The sequence below is a fragment of the Periplaneta americana genome, chromosome 2, assembly GCF_040183065.1.
Source record: "Periplaneta americana isolate PAMFEO1 chromosome 2, P.americana_PAMFEO1_priV1, whole genome shotgun sequence".
Lineage (NCBI taxonomy): Eukaryota > Metazoa > Arthropoda > Insecta > Blattodea > Blattidae > Periplaneta > Periplaneta americana.
Window position 1 is genome coordinate 21736046 of NC_091118.1, and position 21913 is coordinate 21757958.

Sequence of the window (21913 nt, forward strand, 5' to 3'; positions counted from 1 at the left end):
CAGTGACGTCATGACACACTTTGAAATGAACATCCAGTAGTGGAGAGCATGCCTGACAGGGTGGCTGCTGTTATAGCAACAAGAGGTGGTACCACGAGTTTCTAAAGGGGCAAAAACAGTGCCCAATTACTTTTTGGTAGATAGTGTATAAGACATTACTAATGTACGGAAAATTCTTAATAGCGGTAGGAACATGCAACTGTTTAACGTAGGATTATTAATGTTTTCGAAGGATTAAAACGAAGAAACAGAAAAAGAAATCCTTAATACTGATCGTAAGAGTCGAGGCTCATCTGAACATTTTAACGAGCAGTTACCGGAGAAACAATTCGTGTATGTGACCGAATATCATGCCAAATTATCCTGAGTAAACATCGGTGTTCAACTTCAATTACTGTACTTGACATGGGTTATTCTTTTCAGAATCTAAGTCTCCACGACAACTGCGCCTCCTGCAATGAGCGGATACGAGGAATACTACAGACAACGTACTTGTGAGTACCTACTGTAGTCTGTAGTCTGCAGAGTGCGAATTAAGGCTGGTTCACAATAAACCGGGAACGAGAACCAGAATGAAAACGAGAAGCAGAGGACGTGAATATGAAATTTTTTTATTCACAATAAACAGAGAACGTAGACGACTATGCATATCGATATTCATGTCAATAACGATATGTAAAGTCGATATTATTCTGATGGTATTTGTGTATAACTGACCAATGGCGTTCTGTCATGAGTACAAGGCAGCCAACATAAGCACAGGTTAACCAACTTCGAAATTTCAACTGAAACATTTCATTAGGTACGGTACTATAAATATGCTCATGCATATTTATTACCACAACCTATTTTAAGTCTACCATAACGTAAAATAATTACAGAAGAAACATTTGTAATAGAACAAAAATGAACACAACAGTAGTTATTGAATTGAAGCATGAATATGTAATGTGTAATGCAACCAATACAGTAATAAAATATGATTCACTTACGATCAGTGTTCAAAGATGCAGCTATTGAAAGCCACGTATTCTCCTTCATTTTCTCATCTTTATACGAGGCGCGCCGCTTAACGTAAACGTGAGGATTTTCCTCAACACTCAATATTAGAATCTCATCAAATAAAACTTGCTCCATGATGCACAGCACAGAACAAAATAATGCATAGGATATGTCACGGTCTTCTTGCTACAAAATATACGACGACAAAATAGCTTTTAGATGGCAATAGAATGAATCTAGTGGGCTGTGATCGGAAACGTGAACGCCAAAGTTGAAACTTGGCCAACTCTCCGTTCCCGATCCCGGGCTCCGGCAAGTTTTTCGTTAATTGTGAATGCTCACATTTAAATGTACACATTTTAACAATTTTACCGTTTTCGTTTTCGTTCCGATTCTCGTTTCCGGTTTATTGTGAACCAGCCTTTAACGGGGAATGGGGGAATCCCCCCCCCAGGTTGGAAAGTTATCCCCCTCTCATAAGTTCATATTAACATCTCTGTCAGGGATAACTTCTATCCCCTCCTGAAAAAATATAATTGTTTTAATACAAGTACACTTTATAAAGTACAGTATAAAGTAAGCAAAGAAAATAATATTAATGTATCATCATCACCGGCAAGCTGATAACAATCAATAACTTAGGAATTACACATCTTATCTTAAGCCTGCGAATGGATATAATTATTATTATGATCAAGATGCAAGACAAGCAACTCAGTGCGACCAAGCGTTGAGCCGTATCGGATGAGGATAATAATAATTTTATGTATGGTATTCTCTATCTAGGATTCTATCCCCCATTCATCAGAAATCTTAATTCCCACCCTGGTAGTCTGGAATGAGGATTAAACATGTGTCCATACTACACATAAGGATCTGCCGAAACCTCACGTCCACAAAAAGGACAGAAATGGAGAAACAGGCGAAAACACAGTTAATACACGTAAATCAACGCTATAGACGAACATAACGAAGCACAAGAAGCAAATAAACACAAGCAAAACACACAAACCTGACAAACTCCCACACAAAGTCAAGAAAAAACATACAAGAAATGGTACAACGAAGGAGAACATGCTCTCAAACGCAACATACACGAATGATACAACACAAAACAAAATAAAATACGAGAAATTCCCTTCGTGGTTAATACATAGCTCCCAGCTCTTCTTCCACTATTGGAATGCATTCTGGAATAGGCCTAGTGTCCAGGTACCGCAGCAAAGTTTCTGGGACAGCAGAAATCTTATAACTGTATAATTCTTCGAAAAAATGTATAGAGGGTAGAAGATACTTTATTCTGTGAAGTCTATTTTCATTTAAATTCATTAGTTTTGTTTTAATGAGTTAAATATATTGTAAATCCGTAAAAATCTCTAGTTTCAAAAGGCATAAACATGAAACGATTTACGATAGACATTCCAACAAAAATACAGTTCACTATTTGCCGGTTTTTCCAAGTATTGTTAGAAAATTTAACGACTGTTAAAACTCTAAACAGTTTGTTAATTAATAAAATTGTGTGTTTTCAACACCAGTTTGGTTTAACAGATTGTTAACGGTTTGTTAATTTTAAACGTTGGATTTCTGGCAGTTAACTCGTTTAACAGTTAGTTAAATATGGCCGATGTCTCCACAGCTGTTCGAACAGAAGTTGCGAAACTAATCATTTGTGTCTCTCTCTAGGGAATGTTTAACATATGACTGGTAATATAACATTTAAAAAATACTTTGGAGATCAGTGTTATTTTTATTCCTTTCGTATTTCATATCCATAATAGCAATGAGGAAATATTACCTTACTCTGTAATTATTATTCATCACGTCACCTTCAACTTTCATTTGTAAAGTGTTTGTTTATGGAGCGTTGTCATTTTATGCAAGTTTCATGACTCACTCTATAATATAGAATTTAAAGATTAATTTTAGCCAATCAAAAATTGTCTTACATGTGTAGAATCATTACCAACTGCTGTTGATTTATTATTATTTTTTTATTTTATTGGGTTATTTTACGACGCTGTATCAACATCTAGGTTATTTAGTGTCTGAATGATATGAAGGTGATAATGCCGGTGAAATGAGTCCGGGGTCCAGCACCGAAAGTTACCCAGCATTTGCTTGTATTGGGTTGAGGGAAAACCCCGGAAAAAACCTCAACCAGGTAACCACTCCCCGACCGGGATTCGAAGCCGGGTCACCTGGTTTCGCGGCCAGACGCACTGACCGTTACTCCACAGGTGTGGAAACTGCTGTTGAGTAGTTAAAATAGTGCTAACAGACGTTATAGTTAAATGTTGGTTATCTTAAATAAAATTATGTTGAACAAATGGAAAATACATTAACAAAGCGTTAAAAATAAACACACTGTTAATTTAACATTCGTTAAGCAAAATTAAACATTACTTGGACAAACTGGCCATATATTTTATATTAATATTTAACAGGGGCATAAGTAGATACATCGATATTTGATAGACTTTCCCACGGAAAACAAATAAAAGTATCAACAAATTTCTCTCTCTCTCTCTCTCTCTCTCTCTCTCTCTCTGTCTCTCTCTCTCTCTCTCAAGAAATTATGTCAACTTTAATTTCGGTGTAGCATAAAGAAGTGCCCATATAAAAAAATTATTTCGTTAAATTATACTAGTTACGCCCAAGTTCCCAGTAAGGTGATGGTTCGCGCATAGACAAATTACTCTGCCGTTCTGCAAGCAGTGCAAGACAATTTTTGCTTACGTCACGCGTACAGAAGGGAATCGTATCTTCCAAACTCGGGATTTATCCGTAGCTAATATCATTTTTTGGCCGATCGTGATTTTTAACAACCTTACCGATGTTGTTGGTAGGCCTTGTAAGTTGTAAGAAAGATTTGTAAGAAAGCTGGAATTAATAAAGACGTACGCGTGAAAACCTCTTCTGACGACTTCCGGTTGTTGCTCTGAGCGCCAATCGTGGGATCGTGGCTGAATGCGAAAACATCCATGGAGTAAAATACGTATTTAAGCATTAACTTATACCGGTATGCAATTCATTTACACTGATGTATAATTAATGTGTCGCCTACCTACTTCTTTGAAGACAAAACTAAACTTTCTATATCTTATTTTATTACAAGATTTTCACAATCGTCGAATAATAACAAATGAATACCACCTATCGACAAGTACGAATAATAACAAATGAATGACACCTATCGACAAATAAACGGCGATCACACATGAAAATGTTAGCGTCCAAAAACAAACTAGTTATTTAAATTTAAAATGATTAATAATAATATATTTTTTAATTAAGATTGGTCAAAAATAGTATGCAATACATATGTTAAATTCATAACAGACTCTCGGAAATACAGAAGACTTGACTTCGCCTCGTCTTCTCTAACATTTCCCCGATTCTGTTACAAAGCCCTTACCACGCTTGTATGGCGATATACTATAACGAAATAATTTTTTACAGGAGCACTTTTTATGCTACACTGAAATTAATAATGATAATAATAATAATAATAATAATAATAATAATAATAATAATACTTTATTTACCAAAGATCAATACATAAGGAACTGAAAATAACACCATCAGTTATGTATTAAAAAAAAAAGAAGCATTCATATCACACTCAATAAATTCATTAATACTATAGAAAGGTCTTACAATTAGCCATTCATGTATAATCCGTTTAAAAATTCCGTCTGGCAGATTTCTAACTGATAGGAAACTTATTAAAAAAATTAATTCCATTAATAAAACTTGTATCACTCGGGAGGAAATTAAACACATAATAAATATGGGAAATGCCTGCTATTATTCGGTTGAGAAGCTTTTATCATCCAGTCTGCTGTCAAAAAATCTGAAAGTTAGAATTTATAAAACAGTTATATTACCGGTTGTTCTGTATGGTTGTGAAACTTGGACTCTCACTTTGAGAGAGGAACAGAGATTAACGGTGTTTGAGAATAGGGTGCTTAGGAAAATATTTGGGGCTAAGAGGGATGAAGTTACAGGAGAATGGAGAAAGTTACACAACACAGAACTGCACGCATTGTATTCTTCACCTGACATAATTAGAAACATTAAATCCAGATGTTTGAGATGGGCAGGGAATGTAGCACGTATGGGCGAATCCAGAAATGCATACAGAGTGTTAGTTGGGAGGCCGGAGGGAAAAAGACCTTTAGGGAGGCCGAGACGTAGATGGGAAGATAATATTAAAATGGATTTGAGGGAGGTGGGATATGATGATAGAGAATGGATTAATCTTGCTCAGGGCAGGGACCAATGGCGGGCTTATGTGAGGGCGGCAATGAACCTCCGGGTTCCTTAAAAGCCAGTAAGTAAGTAAGTAAGTAAGTAAGTAAGTAAGTAAGTAAGTAAGTAAGTAAGTAATAAAACTTGTATTCAAACTTGAGCTGAGCCCACAATATGGTATATGGACATTTGAATTAGGCTATTTCTTGTATTGGTTGTATGTATTTGTGCCCTTATTTTATAATCATGTATAATTAACATAGTTTATTCACAGAGATAGGAATCAGTTCATATTTTTATATAACTGTTTTCCGTGGGAAAGTCTATCAAATACCGATATATCTACTTATGCCGCTGTTAAATATTAATATAAAATATGGTGCATGTATAGTGACGCAAATCGTACTTTCCACTATAATACGTATGGACTTTTGTTGGAATGTCTATCATAAGTTGTTTCAAGTTTATTCCATATGAACTGGCGATCCATATATCTGTTCTTAGGTAAGAACTTCATACTATATCTCCATCGATGGAAAAACTGGTTTCAAATCTCAACAGCAGTACAGGGCCTAGGCCTAGTTCAATAAAATGTCGAAGCACGTACAAACTAAATAAAAATAAAAGTTAAATTGAGTCTTTAAGAAAATGATCTCACGTTTCTTGATTTCTTTACAGACCCTGAGACTCAGAATTGGCTTTTCATGGAAGGACCACTACCAATAATTTGTATAGTGGCGGCGTACCTCGTTTTTGTCCTCAAAGTGGGACCGGATTTCATGGCTAAACGAAAACCTTACAACCTACAAGCCATCCTCGTCGTTTACAACTTATTTCTAGCCTTGTATAATCTATTTATCGTCACCAAGGTAAGTGACATTGTAGCCTATTTCATTGAACCTATTAAGTCCTAACGTACAGTTCATAGATAGCCTACAAGGCAAATGTCACGTCAGATAACGATAGTTTAACCTTCATCATCATCATTATTAAGGAGCGGATTTCTATGTAATTAAATGTTCTTTTTGCGTGTGATAAAACACAATTCTTCTTCTTCTTCTTCTTCTTTGGCACTACGGCCCTTGTAGTCTAGCCTTGGCCTCCCTTAGGATCTTGATCCATTCCTGTCCAACCAGAGCCTTCTGCCTCCAACTTCTCACGCCTAGAGTCCTTAAATCTTCCTCCACTCCATCCAACCAACTTAGTATCTGTCTGCCAATATTGCGCCTGCCTTCTGGTTTTGTGTTTAGAATCTTTTTTGGTATTCTCTGATCATTCATCCTGATTACATGTCCTAACCATTCCAACCTACGGGCTTTGATTTCAGCAACAATATCTGGAGATTTATATTGACTTTTCAGTTCTGTATTATATCTAATCCTCCAGTGCCCATTCTCATATTTAGGACCATAGATTTTCCTTAGAATTTTCCTTTCCCATGTCATCAGTTGTTCCATTTTCTTCGACAGAGTCCAAGTTTCACTGCCATAAAGCACAATTGGTCTTACGACTGTTTTATATAATGTAAGTTTTCCTTTTTTACTTATGCATCTTGCTCTCAAAGTTTTGTTAAGGGCTCTCAGACATCTATTTCCCCCAGCAATTTTTTGTCTCATATCCGCATCTGCAGTGTTTTCTTGGGTAATTAGAACTCCTAGATATTTAAAAGAATCTACTTCCTCATATTTCTGTCCATTTATTATAATATCTTTATTACAAACGCCACTTGGTCTTATGTTTCTCATATATTTAGTTTTCTCTTTATTAATTTTTAACCCCATGTGCTCTGCTTCTGTTTGAATTTGGGTTACTATTTCATTTAGCACTCCAAGAGATGTACTCATGACCACAATATCATCCGCATAGGCCATGCACTGTCTGGTCCTATTAAATATGGTACCATTAAAATTTATATCAATGTTCCTAATGACTTTTTCAAGGCCGATATTAAACAGAATTGTAGATAAGGAGTCTCCTTGCCTCACCCCATTTACTGTTAAGAATTTATCAGATAGTTTTGTTTGTATCTTTACCTTATTATATATTTTGGAGAGGGTTATTTTTGTTAAATTTACCAATTTGGTAGGGATACCAAATTCTCTCACAATTAACAAAGTTAAAAATTCCGAACATGAAGTTTCAAGTTTAAAATCCGAATTTTATTTCACTAAAACACATATTTTCACAAAAAAATTATATAAATACATATTTTTAGGAAATCTATTATAAAAACATAAATCTTGGAGTTTTTTACTTAAATAATTTTTTAACAAAAACTTTTAAATATTTTAAAACTAAATCACTTATAGCACTCAGAAGTACGTTATCTTTTTTTTTTTTAAGAATTCTTGGTTGCTTCGTGTTTCTAAGCGCTGTGTGGTGTATCCGTGATCCATTATCGTAATAGCATCGCCTCAAGTTCTGAGAACTGCTAGGCAGCATGTCAATGTTATTATTAGAGAATAAATTAACATGGACAAGGAGGAGAGATCATGCAACACATAATTAGGAATGTTTATTGTTTCTGAAGATGATTTCATTTCATTTTTTTTTTGTGAAACACAACAGATAAGAGCTCAGGTATGAACATTATTTAATTTAAACAAATCTCTCGCCTCTCACTCATATCTATCAAGTAAGGCAACATATCTTGTGACTTGCTGTTATCGGGCTTCGTCAATCGATATCCTTCAAGATATACTGAAAGATGGTTATTTAAAAAACGATTTGGCTTTCTTATTAGCAAATTTAAGCTTTTTGTGTGACATCATAAAAAAACTCGAAACACCCAAAAACCTGTTGTCTGAAACAGGGAGGTGCATGCCGTGGAAATTAAACTAGACTCGCTACCAGGTTCAGAAGCACAATTACTAAGGGACAAATTCCAGAATGTGTTTGGGAAAAACAGTGGATATAAAAAAAATGTGTAAAGTTGCTCAAGTATTGGAGGTTGTGCCTGTAGCTGAAATTGACGGTGTATGTGTTTGTGACATTCCTCTCTTTAAATATGCACGTCTGACGTCCTGTGATGTGGAAAGATCGTTTTCACAGTATAAGTCGTTCAGAGATAATCGGCATGAATTTGTGATGGAGAATTTGGAGATGATCTTTGTTGTTCACTGCAATTCTCGGCCAACTACTAGCACTCAAGTGTGGTTAATAATAGTTTTAATAATAATAGTAGTTTTATTTTCCCTGGCAGAGTTAAGGCCATCAGGCCTTTTCTTCCACTCAACCAGGATCAAATCACATACAGAAAAAATACATACCGGTATACAAATATGAACTAAAAAATAATAATAAACATAATTAAGTAGAAAAGAGAGATTGAATACATATACACAATCAGTATTAACTTTGAAATAACAATAATAAAAAAATATATATGTAATAAAAAAAGAGACTGAATACATAATCACAAACAGAAAAATACATTCTAGTATACAAGTATTAAGTTAAAAGAAAAAAAAAAGAATTAGTACATATGAATATAATCTCACAACTAAAGGAATAGTACAATTAGTATGATCAGCACAGCACGTGTTACATTGAGACAATGACAATTACCTAGATATTAGTGTTAATGGAAAAATAAAGTAATGACTGTGTAAAATAATAATAATAATAATAATAAATAAATAAAAATTATACCTAAAAACTAGTTCTGTGCATTTAAAATATTTCTAAACAACCTAATTTTAAACAACTGGGGACTAAGACTACCCCTGATTTCCAGCGGCAGCGAATTCCATGAGCGGGCCATGGCTATTGAGAAAGAACTTGAGTACAGAGATGTCTGATGACGTGGTATTGATAGCAACAGATTGTGCTGTGAACGTGTATTACGATTATGATGTGAAGCTAGGAGAGTAAACCGAGAGGCAAGGTAGTTGGGTGTGGAATCATGTATTATTCGATATAGCAGGCAAAGAGAATGTACTAGACGTCGATCTTGCAAGCGGAACCAGGAGAGTCGTAGAAAATATTCCGATATATGATCATGTCGGCGGATATTGAAAATAAATCGGACGCAGACATTATGTACACGTTGGAGTTTTTGAGAAAGTTCAGCACTTAGGTCACTATATAAAACTTCACAATAGTCAAAGTGAGGTATTACAAGGGTCTGTACTAGAATTTGTTTTAGTTTAGTAGGAAGGAAATTTTTCAGGCGTTTCAAAGAATGCATGATAGAAAAAACTTTTCTACAGATATATCTGATTTGCATATTCCAGTTCATATTAGAGTCGAAATAGATGCCGAGGTTTTTTACAGTAGCACTGAAAGGAATTATTTTGTTGAGAGAGACAGGCTGAAGGGTGTTCATAGTAATAGAGGATAAAAGCCTTTGCTGTCCCAAGAGAATGGCTTGGGTTTTATCTGGATTGATATTTAGCCCAAATTTTCTTGCCCAATTATTAATTGACAAAATATCGTCATTGAGGCTCCACAAACGTTCGTTAAGAGCATCAGGCCGAGAGTGTATATATACTTGAAGGTCGTCCGCATACAAATGATATCGGCAGTGCTCCAGAACTGAAGATATGTCATTAATGTATAGAGTGAAAAGCAAAGGACCTAGTACAGACCCCTGAGGGACACCTGCTCTCACGTGTCGCCAAGAAGAAGAACGATTATCATGATATACACATTGCTGGCGATCGCGAAGGTAGGAGTCCATCCATGTGACTGCACTCTCAGAAAGATGCATTTGTCTTAGCTTTGAAATCAATATGTCAATGTCGACAGTGTCAAAAGCTCGGCTGAATTCAATTAGTGTCAATACAGTAATTTCACGTCTGTCTATTGCTTCACGAATGTCTTCAGAGATCTTGAGTAGAGCAGTACTCGTACTATGGCTATTTCTAAAACCTGATTGACAGGCGTCCAATAGATTGTGTGTACCAAGGTAAGCAGTCAGCTGTTTGTAAACAATGCGTTCTAGGGCCTTCGACAGTGTGGGAAGAATGCTGATTGGTCTGTAGTCATTTGCAGTCATTGGTTTGGCGGTTTTAGGGAGTGGATGAACGAGGGCGTATTTCCATTGTTGTGGGTAGGTAGAGGTGATGAGGGAAGCATTGAAAATGTGAGACAAGGTAGGGAGAATTATGTCTAAAATCAAATTTAACATCAAAATATTAATGCGATCTGTGCCTTGAGCTTTACTTTTAATCCTTTGTAGTGCTATTTTTACGTCTAGATCAGTCACATTAGTGAAATAAAATTTGTCGCGGTCTGGGATGGGAGCGGTTGAAAGTTCATCTATGCCTTGTTGTTTCAGGTCAGTATTGGGATGTGAAGTGGAAGCGGATGTAAAATGGTCATTAAGTACATCTAGAGGAATGTTGATGGGATCCGTTGGCGTCTTATTCTGTCCTATCCCCATTTGCCGTAAGTTGTTCCGTAGTTCACGTGCATTTGTGGACGGCTCGATTAGGCTATGGGTGTGTCGGAGTTTGGAGTTACGTATCATTTGTGTGGTTTGATTTCTAAATTGCTTGTATATTTGCCAATTTTCATCAGTTTTATTGCGTTTAAATTTACGAAAGGCTTCATCTCTTCTACTCATGTGATCACGAATTGATTCGGTGAGCCATGGTGCATGACAGCGCTTCAGACGCTTTGTTTTTGTAGGTGCGTGTTTATCATACAACTGCAACACTAAAGAATTGAAAGTGTCGATTTTTTCGTCTACGGTGCGTAAGTTCCAGATAGAACTCCAGGGAAGTTGAATGGCGTCGTCTGTGAGCTTTGTGACATCTATATTTTTTAGGGCTCTGTACGTTAAAATTTTAGAGGTTTTTTTTCGGGCACTGCAATGAGTATTCAGCAAAGATTAAATCATGTGCAGATAACCCAGGAACAGGCAACTGTCCATGTTTCAGTATACTCTGTGGCTGCGATGTTACAATTAAGTCTAGAAGAGTATCTGATGTGCTGGTATGGTGTGTAGGTTGAAGGGGGAGAACAGACATATTACAAGAATTGAACATATTTGTAAGCTGTGTGGCAGAGGTAGAATTAATAATGAGATCAGTGTTGAGGTCACCCATAAGAATGACGTGTTCATAACAAGGTAGAGTGTCGATAAGAGCATTTTCAAGATCACAGAGATAACCGATTTTAGGGGCTTTATATATAACACATATCAGACATTTCTGTACGCTAGTTTGAATTTCAATAAAAAGGAATTCTGGACAACCACAGTATTCAGAAGCGGACTGGCATATAACCCTAGGTTGCAGTTCATTTCTAATGTAAGCGGCTACGCCTCCACCTCCCTTGCCTACTCTGTCATTTCGAACAAGAGTGTAGCCATCTAACTTCACAAGGGACGACGGTAAGGTTGGCTTCAGCCAGGATTCATTTACTAAAATCACACTAATTTAAAGGGGTGCGAAGATTGCATGAAATTCATGGAAATGACAAAGGAGACTCTGACTATTGACGTGAGAGATTTTTAGTGAGGTTGGAAGAGCTGTGAAGGACCGTCTCAGCAGGTCCGAGGTTGTTGGGTGTAGGGAAAATAACGGGTCGCTAGAGCTGGCAGTTGGTCTAAAGAACTGCTAAGTGGGAGGGGAAAGTCGGAGAAGGGATTGCTTGCATCTGGGGTAATCGGAACATTCCAGTTAACTAAGTCAATACTGTATTGCCAATATAAAAACTAAGAAACAAAGTAACTAAAAGTAGCTGGTTACTTAGGAAACGACTTACTTACTTACAAATGGCTTTTAAGGAACCCGAAGGTTCATTGCCGCCCTCACATAAGCCCTCCATCGGTTCCTATCCTGTGCAAGATTAATCCAGTCTCTATCATCACACCCCACCTCCCTCAAATCCATTTTAATATTATCCTCCCATCTACGTCTCGGCCTCCCTAAAGGTCTTTTTCCCTCCGGTCTCCCAACTAACACTCTATATGCATTTCTGGATTCGCCCATACGTGCTACATGCCCTGCCCATCTCAAACGTCTGGATTTTAAGTTCCTAATTATGTTAGGTGAAGAATACAATGCGTGCAGTTCTGTGTTGTGTAACTTTCTCCATTCTCCTGTAGCTTCATCCCGCTTAGCCCCAAATATTTTCCTAAGCACCTTATTCTCAAACACCCTTAAACTATGTTCCTCTCTCAGAGTGAGAGTCCAAGTTTCACAACCATACAGAAGAACAGGTAATATAACTGTTTTATAAATTCTAACTTTCAGATTTTTGGACAGCAGACTGGATGATAAGTGCTTCTCAACCGAATAATAACACACATTTCCCATATTTATTCTGCGTTTAATTTCCTCCCGAGTATCATTTATATTTGTTACTGTTGCTCCAAGGTATTTTAATTTTTCCACCTCTTCGAAGGATAAATCTCCAATTTTTATATTTCCATTTCGTACAATATTCTGGTCACGAGACATAATCATATACTTCGTCTTTTCGGGATTTACTTCCAAACCGATCGCTTTACTTGCTTCAAGTAAAATTTCCGTGTTTTCCCTAATCGTTTGTGTATTTTCTCCTAACATATTCACATCATCTGCATAGACAAGAAGCTGATGTAACCCGTTCAATTCCAAACCCTGCCTGTTATCCTGAACTTTCCTAATGGCATATTCTAGAGCGAAGTTAAAAAGTAAAGGTGATAGTGCATCTCCCTGCTTTAGCAGGAAACAACGACTAGTATCTAAAATTAAATTTAAAACTTAAAATTCTTAAAATGTACTTAAATCTAGCATTAATAAATTTAAGTACTTTTAAGAATTTTAAGTTGAGTACCTAGTAACATTTTTTTTTTCAAGCTAAGTAAGGTATTTTTGTCATATTTAAAAAATATATATTTTTATTTTAGCAAATATTTTCGTACTTTTAGCACATAAAAAATAAATATATTAAAATTTTTAGCACATAAAAATCCGCTCCCTAATCATCATCATCATCAACATCATCAGCGCTACAACCCGAGGTGGGTTTTGGCCTCCTTAACAACAGCCTTCCATCTTACTCTGTCCTTCACCATGTTAGTCCATCCTCTCACTCCCATAATTTCAAGATCTTTGGATACTCCGTCTACCCACCCCAGCTTTGGTCTACCCTTTCTCCTCCTGTTATATAGTCTACCCTTTAACATTTTAATAGGAGTGCGTGTTTCAGGCATCCGTAGTTTAACCTTTGCTTGCACAATTCTGAAAGCGTATGTTGTGAACAGATGCTTTTGAAGCGTATGCGACTTTGACTTACGAGGAAACTGTCGATGAGCTCATATCGAAACGTGCGTTGAAATTTCACTGACAGAATCTACACATTATAGCAGCGGTCATCAGCACAGTGCACTCTTGGGCTAGCGTCTCTTACCCGCGGGTAAGAAATGCACGCTAGTGCAACCGTGGCTCACCCAGTGGCGGGGTTTGTTCGTGTCAGCAATAGGCCTAATAGTTTAATGATACACACAATGTTCACGCATGCATTAAAATAAGTATATTTTATATAATTAATAAATACTCAGCATGTTCGTTTATAATGCTAATTACTTAAATGTGTAGATCTCTTCTGAAATTACTGAGGGGTCCAGTGAAAGAAGTGGACAAATCACAAATCCTGATATGTAGCTTATCTCATTATTTCACTGGAATTTTTACCTTTCACCTGAGCCAAAGACTAAATAATATAAACGATTAAAACTGGAGATAGATCCGAGGGAAAGGTACAAATGTTTTTCGAAAATTTCGTAATTTAATATCTGCCGAAATTAGATTCCTACAAAAAAAATTTACACGGATTTTAGAGTTAAAAGTGGCCGAAAAATTAAAAAGAAATTAGGGATAGCTATATGAAATCTTGATAGCTTTGAAGTGGAATGGCTTTTGTGGTAGGGTAGGAAAATGAAACAAGACAGCATCAGTCCACATAATAATAACAATAATAATAATAATAATAATAATAATAATAATAATAATAATAAATATACAAACTACTATGACATTCTTTTCATTTTTCTGAATTTCAAAGTGTGTCATACTAAGTGTTTAATCACCATAAATGTTATTAGGTTTGGAAGTAAATCCCGAAATGCAAAGTATATGATTATGTCTCGTGACGAGAATATTGTACGAAATGGAAATATAAAAATTGTAAATTTATCCTTCGAAGAGGTAGAGAAGTTCAAATATCTTGGAGCAACAATAACAAATATAAATGACAGTCGGGAGGAAATAAAACGCAGAATAAATATGGGAAATGCCTGTTATTATTCGGTTGAGAAGCTTTTATCATCCAGTCTGCTGTCAAAAAATCTGAAAGTTAGAATTTATAAAACAGTTATATTACCTGTTCTTCTGTATGGTTGTGAAACTTGGACTCTCACTCTGAGAGAGGAACATAGGTTAAGGGTGTTTGAGAATAAGGTTCCTAGGAAAATATTTGGGGCTAAGAGGGATGAAGTTACAAGAGAATGGAGAAAGTTACGCAACGTAGAACTGCACGCATTGTAATCTTCACCTGACATAATTAGGAACATTAAATCCAGACGTTTGAGATGGACAGGGCATGTAGCACGTATGAGCGAATCCAGAAATGTATGTAGAGTGTTAGTTGGGAGGCCGGAGGGAAAAAGACCTTTGGGGAGACCGAGACGTAGATGGGAAGATAATATTAAAATGGATTTGAGGGAGGTGGGATATGATGATAGAGACTGGATTAATCTTGCTCAGAATAGGGATCAATGGCGGGCTTATGTAAGGGCGGCAATGAACCTCCGGGTTCCTTAAAAGCCAGTAAGTAAGTAGGTAAGTAAGTAAGTAAGTAAGTAAGTAAAGTGTGTTAAGTCCAATTTTTCACGGCATCTCCTTACATTTAGGCCCATTTTAGAGTCTTAAATTAAACTTGAGTTTCAGATATTTTAGGAAAGGTTAACAATACTCTAAAAAAAACACTACAGGAAGGTCACGAAGTAAAAGTATACAGATTTGGATTTTGAAACTTAAAAAAATAATTTTTCTAGGAACAACTTTTCTGGAGTTAACACACTTTTCCCAACTACTCGCCAAATATTTTTCAACCAATGAGTGGAACTCGAACATGACACGGTAACTTTCGTTTCGTACTCAAACATTATACCGTTTAAGTAACATATACTTTTCTAATGTCCTTTGCACATAACATGAACATCGCGGACACCTGGAAAATTATTCAATATTAAATTTGCGTATTTGGAAGTTCCGTGAACTAACAGTGTGAGTATAAATGACTTCCCTGATTACGAAAATTATTTGTGGACAAACGATTGAAGATATAAAATTTGTACTTATACGAGTATATGGTGAAACTCTCCAAGTTTTTAAACATACTTTATAGGTGCTCGATTTGGGCTGCCCTTGTAACCCTGCAGACATCAAGCCGGTAGTCCGTCCCACACATGGCTAAGTGTATCCATATCGATTGCAGCGATGGCGTGGATGATGCGAGCGCGTAGATCTGGCAGATTTTCCGGTAATGGAGGTACCAAAAATAGAGTCTTTAACATACCCCCACAGGTAGAAATCACACGCTGTTAAGTCAGGGGAACGTGGAGGTCAGGACAAGAACTGCATGTTGTCTCTCCCCGCGCGACCAAACCATCTGTTTGGCATTCGGTCGTTCAGGAATGCCCGGACTTCGTTGTGGAAGTGAAGTGGAGAGACGACATGCAGCTCTTGTCCTGGCCTCCACGTTCCCCTGACTTAACACCGTGTGACTTCTACCTGTGGGGGTATGTTAAAGACTCTGTTTTTGGTACCTCCATTACCGGAAAATCTGCCACAGCTACGCTCCCGCATCATCAACGCCATCACTGCAATCGATATGGAAACACTTAGTCGTGTGTGGGACGAATTGAACTACCGGCTTCATATATGCAGTGCACAAGGGGAGCCTATATCGAGCACCTATAAGATACGTTTAAAAACTTGGAGAGTTTATCCATCCATACACTCGTATATTTAAAAATGTTCTACGTTCAATCGTTCGTCCACAAATAATTTTCGTAAAAAGGGAAGTCATTTATACTCACGCTGTATATCATGTCTAAATTAGAAAGATATAACAACAGAACAGTGGCGGCTGATTGACTGAGGCAAGTGAGGCCGGGCCTCAGTCACTTGGCTTAACTGAAATCAAATTTTGTGTTTTTATACAGGGACATCATTTTATTTTTACTTCAATTTTTATTGTACCTGAGTTTTTGAATGTACTTCACTCCCACCCCTTCTACTAGTAAACTTCCAACCGTTCACGACACAGAGCTGAGGGCGCGTAAGCAGTACTGAGTGAGTACAGTACGTTCCAGAAATATGTTCGCGTTTTCCAGTGACGAAAGAGCTTTCAATATTGAATCATATTTTCGCACAGGTACTGTCGTCCGTTTGCCTACGTCGCATCCCGGTTTCCCCCACCTGCTTCTGTTCGCTCCTCTGTAAAGTCTCGTAGCTGGGCTATCTTAGCTCTTTTCTGAAAACATTAATTTCTGTTAGGAATTAATTGGACGTCTACCTAATATTACACAAGTGTTTAAAATAACTTAAATAAAAGGGCCTCGTTAAGTAATTAACTGTCACGTGATCCCCCTCCCTTTCTACGACCCTGCGACAAAACCACTTGAACGGACAGTAGATAGCATTTCTGAGTAATTTTATCTTTTCGGATCGGGCAGAAGTGAAGATTGAATTTACAATACGTAAGGTAGCCTTTTATAGAGTAGGTACAGAATTATTTCAACATGAGTTACTCGTACGAAGGACGAAACTGGTAATTGGAATTAGGTACAATAGTCTATAGTGCGATAATATGCACAAAGAACTGAAGCCTGTATCGAAATGAATGGCCACCATTTTCAAAAATGTGTTTAAATATCCATATTATAATTTTCAATTTAACTTCATTCTCTATATTGTACGCTAATGTGCTGTAACAGTACAATATACAATGCATAATTAATACGTTCGAATGGATAGCTCAATTCGTGAATAAAAACACTAAGTGTTAATACAATACTGTATTTTGATTAAACAAAAACCTAATAAAATTATCAAACTCAAAATTGCGATATTTCCTAGTTTACATAAATGGATGAACTACTTTTCTTCCCTCCTATACTTACTCCAGTCGTGGAAGGGGTAGCAAACGGTGTTTCCTGTTTCAATCGTTAATGGAAAGGTATAGCCAGATTAATATTAAAAATGTTTGTAAAAATAAAATGATGTCCCTGTATAATGTATTAGTTATTTGAATGAAGCATATATATCGCTGTAGAAGCATTTGAAAACTTTGATGTATATAGACCTGTTTTGCAGTAAAATTTGTTCCGGAGGCCGGGATCGTTCGTGCCGGGTCTGGCTTGTGATGTATATAGACCTGTTTTGCAGTAAAATTTGTTCCGGAGGCCGGGATCGCTCGTGCCGGGTCTGGCTTGTGATGTATATAGACCTGTTTTGCAGTAAAATTTGTTCCTGAGGCCAGAATTGTTCGTGCCGGGTCTGGCTTAATGCATTTCATGTCCTTTCGCGGGCTTTGAGTTTACGCTTAAAACGTTGTAGCTGAGGCACAATTCGGCTGGCCTGGTCAGGTTTCACTCGTCCCATCCATGCGCCGGCCTCAAGGGTAGAGTGGGGTGGGAATAGCAGTGGTGACTTGTCTTCCTAACTAGGCCATAAATAACAAAATTCCAGCTCTTTGGCAGGCAGAGACCCACTCGATTCTCTCCCCTTATGTCTCAGTTTATGACATAAGCGAGAGTGTTCTACTATTGTACTTCCAGTAGTGAATCTGGGCCAATGTTGTTATGTATTTTGGGAAAATATAAACAGAAACAAATGAGCGAAATAATGCTGGTGCAGTTAATTCATTGTTAGAGTGTCCTTTTTCGAGAAGAAATAATACTGAAGAAAGGAAGTTTTAAATAAAGAGAGAGAGACTACCGAGATACCTACGACATCGCTGATATAATTTTTCTGACACATAATCTTAAAACGCGAGTTTCTATTGCATCCTGTTATAATGGCAACATAAATGGTTATGTGGTAATGTGATGCAAAATAAACTTCTCTTGGCCTTGTTTGTTGCTGTCAAAGAAAAGAAAGAAAGGGGAATTTCAACACATAATATGGGTTGCTTCTTCATACTGAAACAATCACTGAAACTCAGAGCATAACAGCTTATTTGGTGAGTGAAATTATTATTATTTTTCATTGATAGTAATAAGAATAGACTAATAATAGTAATAATAATAATACAGTAATAATCATCATCATCATCCTTCACGAATTAGGCCTCTGTAGACCTGTTTCGGCCCCATCTAGCAATCTTCTTAAAGGTCTTCCTGGTCGACGATGTCCTCTAGGTTTATATTGCATCATAATTTTTGGGATTCTTGAATTTTCCATTCTTCTTACATGATCTAGCCAATTGAATTTGTATCTGCTGATTTTTTCTTCTACTGACTCTACTTCTAATTGTTCTAAAATTTCTTCATTCCTTTTTCGGTCTAAAAGAGTATATCCTGCTGTCCTCCTCAAAAATCTCATTTCCGTTGCTTTGATTCTGTTCATGTCTTTTTTCTTTAATGACCAAATCTCGCTTCCGTATAAAAGGGTGGGTAATTCTAGTGTATTATATATTTTTATTCTTGTAGATTTTTGTACTAATGTAGCTTTTAATGCATTGTTTATTATTCCTAGAATTTGTGTAAATTTGGTAATTTTCTTGTTCACATCTTTTTCATTTTGATAAGATATTTCACAACCCAGATAATTGAAATTTTGCACTTGTTCGAGGCATTGGTTATTGTGTATTATCTTACTTCTGACTGGGTCTTGTCCTAAAAATGCCATTACTTTTGATTTTTGTGCTGAAATTTCCATCCCAAAATCTTTTAATATTTTATTTAATGTATACAATCCTCTTTGTAAATTATCCTCTGAATTGGAAATTATGACTTGATCATCGGCATAGAGTAAGGTATTTAATGTTAGAGCACTGGTTATTTTGATTCCTGATGTGTAGATTTGGTTCCATTTTAAAATAATTTCATTTATATAAATATTAAATAAAGTTGGTGATAGTGGACAACCTTGTCGAACTCCATTATTAACTAATTTTCTTTCGGATATACAGTTATTTATTTTGACACTTATTTTGCTGTCTGTGTAGATTTCTATTATATTTTGCAATAGCAAATTTGGAATATTTTTTTCTTGTAATATGTCGAATAAAAGGTCTCTTCGGACTTTATCAAAAGCTTTCACAAAATAAATAAAAGCCACATGGGTTTCTAAATTAAATTCTCTTCTTTTTTCTAACAATAGTTTCATACTAAATAATGGATCTACACATGATCTTCCTTTTCTAAAGCCATTTTGACACTCCATAAGGAAAGTTTCAGCATGTTTTTTTAATTTTTCATTTAAAATCCTACTAAATATCTTATAACATGTGTTGAGGATACTAATCCCTCTATAGTTTTCAACATTCTGTTTATCTCCTGTTTTATATATGGGAATAATTACACTATTTTTCCATTCTTCCGGTAAAGTAATAATGATATTAATAATATAATAACAATAATAATTAATATCATGAATAAACATTTCCTATCGGAGGCACTTAAACTAGTTGCATCTGGCCTCACCGAGGATTTCGATCACTGGCCGCTACTGCAACAGAACAGAGTCAGGTTTATTTTAAAGGCTTGGTAGGGAAAATAGTATCCGGAATCATAAATATTGCTTGGTAAAAAAATTCGGACAGCCTACTACATGGACGCCACGAAGACGTACTGAAGTTGGTATTTTTTTCTACACGTGTGCATAGTAATTCATACATGTAACACTGAAAAACATCTTCATTTCTTTTTCAGTATTTCTTCGAAGGTGGAATTAGTTATTGGTTCCATGAAGGATTATGCGAACCTAAGGTTATCGATAAAGATCTCACGCGTGCAGTAAGTATAATCTAAATACAAATACGTAGAATTATTACGGAATGGTTTCAATTTGTAGTAGCCAATGTTGTTTCAACATGAATGAGACATACACTTAGCGGCAAAAAGAATGGGCCGGCCGACAATTTCTAAGTTCCAGAGACATACATTGCGCATGCGCGTCTCGTCAACGCCGTAGTTCACCAGGTAACACATAATTGAACCATTTAAATTTGCTGTATTTTGTTTAAGAGGCTAAAATATGTAATAAAATCGAATGGCGGGTTGATTCTAGATACATCAGGGCCCTTGAAGAGTGAAATAGTAATAAAATTGATAAATACAAAATAAACCGGAGCGAATATGAACAGGAAAACCATGTATTATGCCGCAGCGATATAAACAGTTACAGTAGCGTAAGTTGTTACGGCGTTGGTATATTGAACAGGTTAGTAGTAGTAGCTCAAGTTTCGAATCTCCCCAAATCTTCTTTTTTTTTTATTACAAACTTGCCATCATATGTGCCTCGCAAAGCTATAATTATGTGGCGATATCTCTTAGAATATGCCCAAACTCTAATAAATAATAAACCTCCCTCTCTCTTTCAAGCAATACTGCTATCTGTTAATATAACGTTCTGTCTCGTCATTACGCTTGAAGATGGCACAGAAACAATAACTCATTGCCCTGATTCGCATAGGTTATTCTGCGTATGCTACTCTCCGACATGACTTCGATTGGAGAAATGTCATTTTCTCCGACCAGGTAATTGTCTCGAATAGCAATGATAGTACTGCCCTAGTTTATTGTATGAATCACCACCGATACGCTTCACGTGAGGGTCGCGTGTTGGAGGTGGATGTCATACGATGGGGCAGGACTTCTGGAACGCATCCACGGTCTGTTTACGGCAGAAGTCTACGAACACATTTTGGCAAATGTAATGATCCCTTCCGCCCGAAAACTATATCCAGAAGGAACACTTTTCTTCCAGCAGGATAATCATCCGATACACACCGCCAACCGGGTTCAAAGATGGTTTACGAGAAGGCGTGATGTCGACCCAGTCGACTGGCCTGCAAATTCACCAGATATGAATCCGTTTCAAAATTTTTGGGCTGCAGTCAAAAGGATCCTACGCTCTAATTGGGCAGAACAACCACCCGTTCGGACACCCGAGGAATTGTGGGACAGAGTTCTAGATGCGTGGGAGAAGATGGCCAAGAATTTAGACCTGTTCCATAATTCTGTGGACTCCATGCCGCGCAGAATGAGGGCAGTTGTTGACGCAGGTGGTTTGTGGACGAGATACTAGTCCCCACCACAGCCTTGTTTTGTTAATATATTAACAAATTGTTTGTTTTTGTTAATTTAATTATTTATTTGTGTTTGATATGCGTCCGTTTTTTTAGGATGTGAAACAAGTATTTTTGTTTATACAGACCAGGTCTCACCTACTAATAGCCCACAGGTAATGGCCAATAATATTTTTAAAAGGCAGGCATAACGAAGTTTGTTAACAAATGCCATTTCACATTTAAACTAATAAATTAAGTAAAAGTTAAAAAATAATAATTTTACCGTACCAGGAGGCGAATTCACAACCTCTGGCACGGATGTCAGACTTCTTACCACTGGGCCACACACTGCTCGTAAGGTTTACTACATTATAGACGGACGACTTTCAATGAAGAGACACCACAGCAATGCCTTGGA

General features: G+C 36.6%; 1 protein-coding gene across 2 annotated transcripts in view; it reads left to right on the forward strand.

Annotated features, from left to right (window-relative positions):
• Positions 1-21913, forward strand: part of LOC138716094 (very long chain fatty acid elongase 4-like) — a 53996-nt gene that overhangs the window by 13133 nt on the left and 18950 nt on the right. The window contains exons 2-4 of one of the 2 annotated variants that reach the window (XM_069848955.1): positions 424-494; positions 5935-6125; positions 20135-20218. In XM_069848955.1, the coding sequence (XP_069705056.1) occupies positions 458-494; positions 5935-6125; positions 20135-20218 (312 nt within the window). In that variant the 5' untranslated portion in view covers positions 424-457. The remainder of the gene's footprint in view (positions 1-423; positions 495-5934; positions 6126-20134; positions 20219-21913) is intronic. The other variant, XM_069848956.1, reaches the window with a different exon arrangement.